Below are 12517 nucleotides of genomic sequence, written 5' to 3'. Positions count from 1 at the left end.
AAAACAACGTCTTTTTATTGCTTTAGAAAAGCTCAAAAAATCAATTTAGTCGACCAAAAAAAAGGACGTCGAAATTTTTGAAATTTTTTTGAAAATCCGCCCCCTCTCGAGAAAATCCTAGATCCGCCCATGGTTCTTCCATTTGAGGTAATAGCCATGTTGATTGGGAGGTAAATACTTAGAATTCAGGCTTCAAAAACTTCAAAAAAGCAAAGATCAGATATTCAGACCATTTTTTCCAATAACTGTTTGTTCCGATCATTTTTTTTTGTTTTCCACGCAAAATCAGCTACCAAAAATAATCATCGGAATGAGTCGAGTGAACAATCATATTAAATTCCTTTCAGTCGTGATGCAAACGACATTTAAAAATATTGAAAAGTTTTCTCAGGTTCAGGAAAACCGGTTTCAATTTTTTGATTTTTAGTCTAATTTCGAGCTAACAAGGTGAGCGTGAAGGCTTACCATACCGTGTTGATTTAAATTATCTGGACAAAACTAATGAAACTTGAAAGTTAAAACGCGTTTTTCTCAAAGTGGGTTGATTTTAGACAAAAAGATAAGAAGACAAAACTTGCCTAGAAATTTAACAGAATTAATATGGTGAGAATTGTTCTGCAAAATTCAGGGCTAAAAGTTGACCCCCAAAAACTATCGTTTTTGGCTTTGCTTAGTCAATCAAAAAATTACTCCACACCTATTTGTTCATTTACTGTGAAAACCCATATCACTGCAAGCCTCTTGTATACCCCAACAAAATTTACTAAGTAAAGCAGCAATTTTTCAAATAAAAACATTTAAAAAACCTTTTGCGAGACTATACCCTTCGTAAAATTTGTTGGGCTACATAAGATGCTTGCAGTAATATAGTTTTGTAAGTAAATGAACAAATATGTTTTGAGTATTTTTGATTGATTGAACGAAGCCACAATTGATCAGTTTTGGGTTAAATTTTAGCCCCGAATTTTGCAAAACAAATTGCACCGTTTCAATTCTGTTAAAATTTTAAAAAAGATTGGTTTTCTGTCCAAAATCCAACACTTTTGAGAAAAACGCGTTTTAAATTTCAAGTTTAATTCGTTTTGTCCGGATAATTTATATCAGCACTGAAGTTTGCTTAGGCTCAAATTAAGCCGTGAAAAATTAGTTTTACTCGAGCTAGTTTTTAATGTTTTTGGCGCCATTTTGGGATTCAAAAATTTCAAAAAGTCAGCAAAAAGTTGTGTTTACAATTTTTGTTCGTTTTCCAGCCATTTTCTACAAAAACTGTTTTCCAATTGGCTTTTTTGACTATGACTGTCGAATTGGCTTAGTTTCTATTTTTTGGTCAATTTTTTTTTTTCACACCGCACAGAAAAAGTGACACTAATTTGAAAAAAAAGTATTTTCTTAAGACTATGGTCGGAGCATTTTGTGCTACCTGCACAATAAACGGCTATCTTTTTTAAAACTTGCTTTTGGAGATTAGAAGCACGACTTAAAGTAGTTTGCTAGAATACCACATTCGAGTTACCATTGATTTGAACTTTCCCTGAAAAGCCTAAAACTAATAAAGGCCATAGATCCTCACCAAATTTGTTAAATTGTCAGAGCAAAATGTTTTCCTTGATGTCCTCATCAATAATTTGATTAGGAGACTTACTTACTTATAAAAGTTAATAGAGATTAAGAAAAAAAACTAATCAATAATCTTTGTTCAATTTTGTTGAGCTATTAGTTCCGATAAATCTCGAAAGATTGGTAACAAAAACTTTCCAGGGTCAATTTGCCGGCTGTTTCAAGAACCTCAAAGGTTGCTCGGAGGAAACAGAGTCCTATGAAAGCGCTATCACTGGAAAAAATATTTTGAAAAACAAACCTCTCTCAGTGATAACCGATGCAACAAAACTTGTCTTGATATTGTTTTTTGTAGTTTAATTTATTTTCGCAAAGAACGGAGGAAATATTCTTCTTTTCTATTTTCAAAATTAAAAATCTAGTTCATCTAGTTTTTTAAAATTAGATAAATGGGCATTAAAATGCTCAAAAATTATGGATCAGAAGGGAAAATTCATTGAAATCAAATCTCCCTTAGAACACGAAAGAACATGATTTTCATTGTAAATTTTTTTTGAAATTCCTTCTCTTTCTAGTATATACAGCGATGACCGAATATATTTTGGTTAAAATTCAAAGATGCTGTAAAAACTATTAGCGTTACCATGCAGCAAATACAAAAAAAATACGTAGTACCTGTCAATCTATTGTCAGAAAATAATGTTTACCAATTTTGACCAAAAATATCGGGTGTACCTTTTGAACTTAATTGCTGAAGTTTTTAATATTAAAATTACAGATTCTCATGAAAAAATGATATAATAAGCAGTCTTTTATTCATGAAGTGCAAATGACTAGTTTTTGTTGACAAACAAAAAACACAAAAACATTTTGAGAAACGCTTTGAAAATTTGTTATTTTTTAAATTAACAATTTAAAAAATAACAAATTTTCAAAGCGTTTCTCAAAAAGTTTTTGTGTTTTTTGTTTGTCAACAAAAACTAGTCATTTGTAGTAATTTAAAAAATAACAAATTTTCAAAGCGTTTCTCAAAAAGTTTTTGTGTTTTTTGTTTGTCAACAAAAACTAGTCATTTGCACTTCATGAATAAAAGACTGCTTATTATATCATTTTTTCATGAGAATGACCAAGGATTTTCTTATCCAAAAAACGCAGAAAGTAAATACCAAAAAATGCAATAGAAAGCTTCTAATTAATAGTTGAAATTTAATAGATGAAATTAGAGGCGTGTTTTGTTACAGATTTAAGTTTATCTGAAGATAAAAAACCAAAAATTTTAACTATGGGATAAAAAAAAATTCAATGATGTGAATTTTGGATAATCTGTGTAAATTCAACCTCAACTACCTTTTAGGCAAAAAATTTAAGCAAAAGTGTTTTTTATTTCTGAAATGTTTAGTTGAGCAGATAAATTTGCGAACAAAGAATAGAGAACATATGTTAACCTTTATTTTGTTTTCCTACAATTGTCTTTCATGACAAATGCTTAAACAGAGTTTTTCTGATTCCAAAAACGAAATAAATTTGTGATGATCAGAAAGATTCAAAGTCGTCGAACTTTTTGAGAAACGCTTTGAAAATTTGTTATTTTTTAAATTACAGGACCAAGGATTTTCTTATCCAAAAAACGCAGAAAGTAAATACCAAAAAATGCAATAGAAAGCTTCTAATTAATAGTTGAAATTTAATAGATGCAATTAGAGGCGTGTTTTGTTACAGATTTAAGTTTATCTGAAGATAAAAAACCAAAAATTTTAACTATGGGATAAAAAAAAATTCAATGATGTGAATTTTGGATAATCTGTGTAAATTCAACCTCAACTACCTTTTAGGCAAAAAATTTAAGCAAAAGTGTTTTTTATTTCTGAAATGTTTAGTTGAGCAGATAAATTTGCGAACAAAGAATAGAGAACATATGTTAACCTTTATTTTGTTTTCATACAATTGTCTTTCATGACAAATGCTTAAACAGAGTTTTTCTGATTCCAAAAACGAAATAAATTTGTGATGATCAGAAAGATTCAAAGTCGTCGAATAGAGGAAAAACTTATTTAAGTCTTCAGAACAGTTTTTAAAATTAATTTGAGAATTGTATAATAATAACTTTTTCATACACTTAATGAATGAAAATGTAGGAAAAGCAGTTGCTTGAGGGGAGGTCATCCCTCGTAATTTGTGAGTGGTTCGTTTTCTTCTAAAAATTAACAGAAACAAGACTGCTCATATATCAAGGCAATGGCCTGATCTTTCCGACTGCCTTATAATCCATATTGAATACTTTTTGGTAGAAAAAATTATTGAAATATTGAAAAATTATTGACAATATCAAAAATCGAGTAGAATAATTTGAATCGTACAAAATTTTACGACCAATTAGCTACTCTCAATTCAACTACGAACGATTTTGTTGTGCGGGATAATTCGCCACGCATAAATAATTCGCATTATGCTTTCAGATTATGCATAAAATATTTACAGCGCGCATAAATTAGTCCAGAGCATGGCCATACTGGCAATTTTTGAACTCCCAAAACTTTGCAAAAAATGATTGGAGGAAAAATATTGTTTTAAATTGGATTTTGGGGAGTCAAAATCTTCATTTGGGAATAAAAAATTTTCGTTACAAACTATTATTTCGATCGCCGAAAGTTCACTAAATGAAAAATCCTCACCACGCATAAATATTTTGTTTTCTTCAAAAGTCGAAACAACAATTGTTGCTTCTACCAGGGACAGATTTAGGTGGGGGGGGGGGGGGGGGGACGGCCCCCTCCCCTCGAGAAAATCTTAGATCCGCCACTGGCTTCTCCCACTCATGGAGTTGGAAGTAGAGATGATCTTTTTTCGTACACAAAATCAGAACGACAAATTTCATCAAATTATTTGAAGTTTATTTTGAAACGAACAACCACTAATTTCACTACCTTTGAACAAAATGAACAAAAACTTCAGAAGTATGAATGTCTTTAAACCACTTTTTGCACTGCAACGTTCATGTGGTCCAAAATTTTGATGATCTTTGCATAAATACAGAGTAACACTGTTTTATTCGCTCCATTTTTCAGATGTTCGGCGGTTTCTACATTGACGTGGACAATATCCCCTTTCCATTCAAGTATCTCCAGTACCTCAGCTGCATCAGATACGGAATTGCAGTAAGTCACATCTCGGTAATCCACACTGTATATTCTGGCGTAATTATTAACCGTTTTCTCTGCCCCTGGACAGAAATGGTCGGCTTCTCCTTTTGAAATTATTTTTGCCCCGGAACTATAACTTTAAAATTTTTGCCCTTTAATTAACTTCACTTTTAACATCACGAATGAAATCCATGACTATTCCAGTGTGAGGTATAATATCCAAAGATTGAGACATTGTATTCATTTTATGTTAAGACTAGTGTCTAATATTTGATTTTAACTTCAGGCAATCAGCATCCAGGAACTGAAAGGAAAAGTGTTCACAGATGAAGACGCGGGTTTTGGCAACTTGACGTAAGATTTACCATGAACGAATAAAATATTCGCTTTCGTGATAATTTTAGTTTTTTTTTTCAAAAATAAAAATTCTATCCATGGCCTGATTTTTCTGCTTCTTTTGATATTCGGATCCCTAAATAGCTTATGAAATTTGAGTCCCCCTTTTCGAAAAGCTTAAACGCAAATCAACTAATGTGTGTGCATGCTCTTTCCAAAAACTTTGGACAATATAATGTGTTTCCAGCTTCCATATACTTTTAAGGGACGCAATTATCATGACATAAACATTTTTCAGGCGCACTACCGATTTAAGAAAGTGTAAGATTCTTTTAAGAAAAATTCTAAGATAGCGAATTTTAGTCAAGCCGGGTCCACCTGGATATATATTTTTTTGAGATGGTTGTTCGTTTCTAGTAAAACGGGGGAGGAGTACATGAAAGATGCGGGGATCAAGTTTGCAACTGAGTGGGACTACTGGCAGAACCAGGTGGGGCTGGGATCCATCATGATCGGATGTCTCCTCATCACCTACGTCAGACTCAGACTCATCAAGAAGCTCAAATGACCTTACACAACTGACAAATGCGCAATCAATACATCATTATAACTCACAAGTTGTTCATGGCAGATGCCACACGACTTGCTAATGTCTCCATTTAGATTTCACAGGGCACTCTTTCAGGCCGAATTCAGATGTAAATGGGATTATGATACTTCTTGATTTGTATGTTTTTGTGTATTTCGGCCTCAAAAAATATAATGCATTTCTCTCCTTCTATTAACAGTATAAATAGATTATGTGATAATCGTCTAGGCGAATCCTCTATCTAGGCGAAACTTTAAGCACTGAAGGCAAAATTACTCAAAACTGAAAAAAAAACAAAAGATATTTTTTTTTTGGATTTTTTGGATCAATTTGACACAAAAACTTCGCTCAAAAGTTGTCGTAAGGCGCCAACATTTTGCTTCTGCTCAACAGCAGGTATAGCAGAGCAAAAAGTTACGTTTTGATTTAGCAACCATATTGCAGAAAATTTTGGAAGTTGATGGTGCCGTACTTAGTTGAAAAGAGCCTTTAGGAAAATCTCCCAAAATTGGCTCAACAAAATAGTTGACTCTTGTCTCGGTAACAAGTTGAAGTTGAAAATTTGAATTGATTCAAGTCTTTCAAATTTAGTGAAATAATGCATTCCTGGAACAAAAGTTACTTGGAAAGATCTGCAGTTTTCATTACTCTCAGAAAAACGTAGTTTTCACGTTTCTTATTCGAACCAAATTGTTATTTTTAATAGATTAATTTTTAGTGATATTGATATATGGTTTTTCACAGATAGTTAATTTTGTTTTGAAAAGCAAAATTTTTAGGCCCTGATATCGACAAAATAGGTAGTGTTTACAATTACCTAAGGTTCTTCAAGGATAACGATTATGATTTAAGTTTGCCAGAGCAAAATTACCAAAAAAAAATTGTACCGCTAGAACTCAACAATCAAGAATCTTCGGAAAAGATTCTTGATTGTTGAGTTCTAGCGGTACAATTTTTTTTTGGTAATTTTGCTCTGGCAAATTTAAATCATAATCGTTATCCTTGAAGAACCTTAGGTAATTGTAAACACTACCTATTTTGTCGATATCAGGGCCTAAAAATTTTGCTTTTCAAAACAAAACTAACTATCTGTTAACGCTCAAACGATTACTGAAAACGAAGATGCATACAAGAGCGTCGACTGAAACAATGAGCGAGAACATGAATTAAAAAAGATAGCAGCAGAAGGAAGCAACTCAAAGAAAAATCTGAAATATTTAACGCACAGAGAAAACCTCAGGGACACCAAATTGGATTTGCGACTGAATGAAGAGACGGAATTGCTTAAAAATTTACTTTTCTTTATATTTCCGTAGTAAATGGCATAAATTACGCTGTTTTGAAGAGACAAGGAAAATATTTATACAAGCTGCAGACATAATTATCGATAATTGGTCTCTTGACTTTGCATTGTTGGACAATTTAGAAGAATAAAATGATGGCGTTGAGTTTAAATGTTAGCAGTGTAGTGTTGAGTTAAAGTATCCGGACAAAACTAATAAAATTTGATATTTAAACCGCATTTTTCTCACACTGGGTTGACTTTAGACAAACATTGATCGAAACAAAATTTGTTTAGAATTATAGCAAAATTAATGTAAATAAATTAGTTTCGCATAATTCAGGTCCAAAATTTAATTTCAAAAACAACCAATTCGGCTTTTTTAGTCAATCAAAACTTACGCCAAAACTTTTATTCAATTGCTGCAAAAAATATGTCAAAGGTAGCTTCTTATGGAGACCAACAAAACTTTAGATGGGTATGATCTCCAACAATTGTCACAAAGCATCTATAAATTGTTTTCAAATAAACAATTGGTACTTTATATTGTAATATTGACATTTTTGTCCATCAAATAAAAATAACTCAGACGATCATAATTTTCTTAAAATTTGTTAAGCTACATAAGAGGCTCAAATTAAAATTTTCCAGCAGTTGAGCCAATAGTTTTAAAGTATTTTTTAATTGACTATGAAAGCCGAAAACTGTAGTTTTTGGGGTTTATTTTTGGCCCAGATTTTCGCAAAATAAAATTACATCAATTTGTTCTGCTAAAATTCTAAGCAACTTTGGTTTTCTTCACTTTTTGTCTAAGCTCAACCCAACTTGAGAAAAAAAGCGTTTTAAATATCAAGTTTCATTCGTTTTGTCCGGATAATTTAAATCAGCACTGTACTGCAAGTCAAGTTTTTTTTGTGTCGATCCTTTTCAATCCAAATATGCTACCAACTACAAGCTACACACTACCAAAACAGGGAGAATTTAAAGAAACTATTGGAAAACCTCTCACTTATTCAAAAAATTAGGCAAGAAATCAGCCAGTGCGGAACACAAGATACGATTTTTGGGAGCGTTTACTCATTGTAATTTAAATATCGATTGATTGCTATTATGGAAACATGTAATTAATTGTGGAAAAGACTTGTTGTGCAGTATTTAATTCCAATAAAGACAATCAATTTGATCTTGCAAAGTTAACAATAAGAGTGCTATCAAGATTATCCAAGGGTGACAGACTGTTCCAAGGACAGCACCTGCTAATAGATTAATAAGCACCACGTATGACAGTTGATTGAAAGCTTGCAATTTGAACTAAATAACACTATACGACATGTTATTAAAAACTTAACTCTTGAAATAGTTAGGTTTATGAATTTGCACCATTTTTTTGTGCTGAAGAATCATTCCGTTCTTACCGTCAAAAAAAATGCATAAGCAAAGTGAATTGACGAGCTTAACTACGTATGAGGTTTAGTTCTGCCATTTTCCCGTTTCACCCGTTTTTATGTATTAGGCCTCCTTTTGCCCATTTTTCGAAGGAAATTCGAATTATTTAATTTTGAATGCTATTTACGTTCTTTTCAGATGAATTTCAATTGAACTCAAAAAGCGCATTTTACGTAATATTTTAAGACTTTTTCCTGAAGAAAAAAACTTTAAAAAATCAGCAAGACCTATAAAAGAGTCTTCATTACGTTCATTACTCTTAAACAATTTATGATGTGATGATAGAATCAGCGCTGAAATCATGCATAATAATGACGAGGCAAATTAGTGGTTTTTGAAAAGAACATTTCAGAACATTTTTTTTGGTCAGCAATGTTTCGTTCTGACAAACTCTTGCAGAATGGTTCAAATAAACGTTGTGTTTGAGTTGTAAGATAATATAGGGCAATCGAACGTCAGATTTCACTCTCATATGAATTATGCAATGACTTTCAGACAGTTCGTGTAAATGGACTCAAGCAAATAAAAAAACTCTCTTGCTTGATTTTCAGAAAAAAAAAATATTGCCTTCGAGCACTTGGAAATGGGAGGTTCTTTTGTCCGGAAACTACGAGATTTTTGTAGTGTCTAGCGCTTTTTGGCTCCCAAAACAAACAAATGTCATTTCGGAGAAAATCAAATGATCTTTTTCCGGACTACAGTATTAAATATTTTGATTAATTGAAGAATAATTTTGTTCAAACGCAGGGTCGGATCTAGGATTCAGGCAAACTATTGATGAAACTTTAGATGACTGAAAATTTAATGACAACATGTTGATTAAGAATTACTGATAAGAAAAATACTGAGTGCTTAATTAAAGAATGAATAACAACTTTACTGACAACGATTTTTATCAACTAAAAAATCAATGAAGACCCTCTCCCTGGGCTAAAAAGGCTAAAGTTTTGTTTTATGTTTCAGTTTGATTGTTTTTTTTAGATCACTTCTTTCCCTCCTTTTCGTTCTGATTGATGAAATCAATCATCACCCCTCCCATTTTGGTCACCGCCGTTCTTTTTCTTCCGCTTCTTCTCGATGCTATAGATCCCGTGTCGTCCTGGCTATCTTCCTGGCTGCTATAGGATACCAGTCTGGCCTTCTTTGACGTTCCCTTCTTTTTGCCGGGTGCTTGCGTTGGTTGGTGCCCTGGATTTGATGTAGACTGATCCCTTGGATTTCTATCCAAATCGCCGCTGCGTGCTGGAATGGTTTCTTGGTCGCTTCCACTATCTGCATCCCTTTTTTGCATTGCCGTTGGATCTGCTTGTGCGATCTCTGTTCAAGCCTCCGCGGATGGTTGTTTTGTCCGTTTGACCGAAATAATCAGTAAGTTGTCACTATCTTCCGATTCAGAACCACTGTTCTCAAATCGGCGGCCGCTTTTCTCCCGTTGCTTCTATGGAGCAATCCTCTTTGTCGCCCGCTCTTTAACTTCCCGCGAAGTTGGCGGTGGCACAATTGATTCTGACCCTGCTTTAGTCTTCCTTCGTTTAGCTTTGTGGCCACCCCCGATTTCCTAAGCACAACCCCATTATTTAAAACCAACGTATGAGCGCTCTCTGCTTTAACTTTCGAATAAAGCTGATTATACCCTTTGAGGTTGCGGTTTCCAGTTTGCTGGAATAACAATCCAGAAGGTCCTGGTTGTCCACTGGGGCCCGAGGATTTCAAAATTGACGGTTCATCGTCTTGGTTGGTTGATTGCTCATGGGTCAGTCGGCGTGCGTGGCTCCCGTGGTTTATGTCGTACGCTAAATCCGATCGTACGGCCCAGTTTCTGTCTGCAGGGTGTGGCATATCGTTTGCATTTGGGTCGGCGTTATCTCAACAAGCATTTTTCGTTTTTATAACCCGCGACCAATCCAGATTATGCAGAGATGGTTTTTTGTAAGGTTTCGTAAGACCGTGTTCGCTTCTCGTCCATGATGCGCCTCGAATGGCGAGATTTTTAATGTTGCATTCTTCGAAAATCTGAGGGCGCCAAGGGCTCTTTCGATCATTTTTTTTCCAAGGGTTCGGGGTGTTTTTCTTGGACAAACGTCAGGATGGAATTTTTAAGACTACCTATGGTGCGCTCCACGCATCCAGTTGCCCGGTGATCATTAACAGGTGATTTTATTATTTCAATACTCTCCCCATAACAGAATGCTTTAATCTCATTCGACATAAAACTCGTTCCCTGATCCACGTGAACTTTCCTTGGCACTCCATGATTTGTTATATAGCTTTTCAAAAATTTCAGTATTTTATCAGATCGATTATTTCCACAGACCATTGCCGAGGGCCAACGAGAAAACCGATCAATCGCCACTAACACATTTTTCCGGGATTCATTTAAGTAGTTAATGGGCCCCCAAAATCCAGTTGAACTGATTCATTTGGTTCATTCGGTTCAGGTATTTTTCCAAGCTGATTTTTTCTTAAGATCGTTTTTAAGTTCTTACCGGCGGCGGTGCATTTGGGACAGTCCTCAGCTATTGAAGCTATTGATCGGTAAATATACGGGTACCAAACATCTTTTGCCGCATCAAACATGTTGGATTTTCCGTGATGATATGCATGAATTCTATTGTTAATCGCCGTTTGTAAGTTCATAGGTATTACAAGTTTTTCATCCATCCACACTACGTTCTCCTTCACCAAAAAGTCGTTAACAAATTGAGAATAATAACGTTTCATAGCATTAATTTTATCATGAATGTTAGGATCCTGAGAAACTTTAAGGTCGCGAATTGCGCTCAACTGGGGGTCAGAAATATAATTGGACTCTAGATTTTGAACTTTAGATTAAACAAATTCGGTAAAGAAGTGATTTTATTAACATCTTTGCAATTTCGAGGGATGATTGACATACATATTGAGTTGGGATCCACGGGTGGTATTGTTTCACCTTTGAATGCCGAGGGTAACGAAAGTGTAGTATTAGTCCGAACTGATTTGGTTTCTTTAGTAATAGCTTTCAAGGATACGGTGTTCTGTGTTAATTGTTCAATTTCATCACTACTACTGTCTAGACTTGGGTGCTGCTGTAAGAATTTCTGCCATTTCCTCATGTTTTTATCCATTTCGATTCGAGATTCTGAATTTTTAGATGTATTTGAGAGATTTAAACAACTTTCTTTTGATTGAATAATAGCACCAACTAATTTTCCGCGTATTTTGCATAGCCGTCGGTTCAAGCCATGTGTTCGATTCTGATTGGTCGATTCCCGCTCACATGGTTTTCCTACTTCTACCGGTTCATTTCGTGACGAAACGTTCAATCTATTTATAGATTGTTTACTTTCCGCTTTGATATGCGGTCCCTTGAATTGATAATTGGATGATTTGTATCCCCTGGATGCATTGTTTTTATTGAACCCGAGAGCGGCACGAATTAATTTGATCTTTGCCACAGTAAACATATTATCGTATGTACTAATTGGCGTTGCTTCATTACATGGATGACGGGATAAGTAGTCTGCTAGCCCAATTTTCGCCCCTGGTTTGTGTTCAATTTGAAAATAAAAGGGAATGAGTCGATCTAACCAACGCGTCAAACGGCTAAACATCGTCTTGTTTTTCTTATTATTACCGTTCAAAAGAGATATTAACGCTTTGTGATCGGTCACGATTAAAAAATTCCGTCCCAATATATAATTGCGAAAATATTCAGCCCCCCACACGACCGCCAACATTTCCAATTCATTCGTTGAATATTTTTTTCCGCTTCGTTAAGGTATCTTGAAGCAAACGAAATCGGTCTCCACCCCTCCGGTACTAATTGTTCAAGTACAGCACCGAGCCCGTTATGACTTGCGTCGCACACGATCCGAATATCCTTGTGGATATCGAAAAGTCGCAATTCAACAATATTAGACACTTGTTTTTTTAGATTTTCCAATGCGTTCTGGCATTCAGAAGTCCAAATATATTCATTATATCTACTTAGTAACGGTCGCAACGGCGCGGATGATTCAGCTAACGCTGGCAGATACTTGTGGACACTGTGTATTGACCCCATGAACGACTTGAGTTGAGTCAAAGTCCGCGGCGGCGTTTATGCTTCGATCGGTTCTGTTTTCCGTACCAAGGGAGATATTCCAGTTGATGTTATTTTGTGGCCTAGCCACTCGCATTCCCGTT

The 12517-nt window shown here is 34.6% G+C and overlaps 1 protein-coding gene across 1 annotated transcript in view; it reads left to right on the top strand.

Annotated features, from left to right (window-relative positions):
* Positions 1-5788, top strand: part of LOC134845774 (broad substrate specificity ATP-binding cassette transporter ABCG2-like) — an 81962-nt gene extending 76174 nt beyond the window's left edge. Inside the window, exons 15-17 of the mRNA XM_063862851.1 lie at positions 4623-4712; positions 4984-5051; positions 5451-5788. Coding sequence (XP_063718921.1) covers positions 4623-4712; positions 4984-5051; positions 5451-5601 — 309 coding nt within the window. The 3' untranslated portion in view covers positions 5602-5788. The remainder of the gene's footprint in view (positions 1-4622; positions 4713-4983; positions 5052-5450) is intronic.
* Positions 5789-12517: the final 6729 nt, after the last annotated feature.

Source organism: Symsagittifera roscoffensis, chromosome 5, assembly GCF_963678635.1.
Source record: "Symsagittifera roscoffensis chromosome 5, txSymRosc1.1, whole genome shotgun sequence".
NCBI lineage: Eukaryota > Metazoa > Xenacoelomorpha > Acoela > Convolutidae > Symsagittifera > Symsagittifera roscoffensis.
The sequence above is the reverse complement of the archived record's forward strand: the minus strand, read 5'-3'. Positions and strand labels throughout refer to the sequence as shown.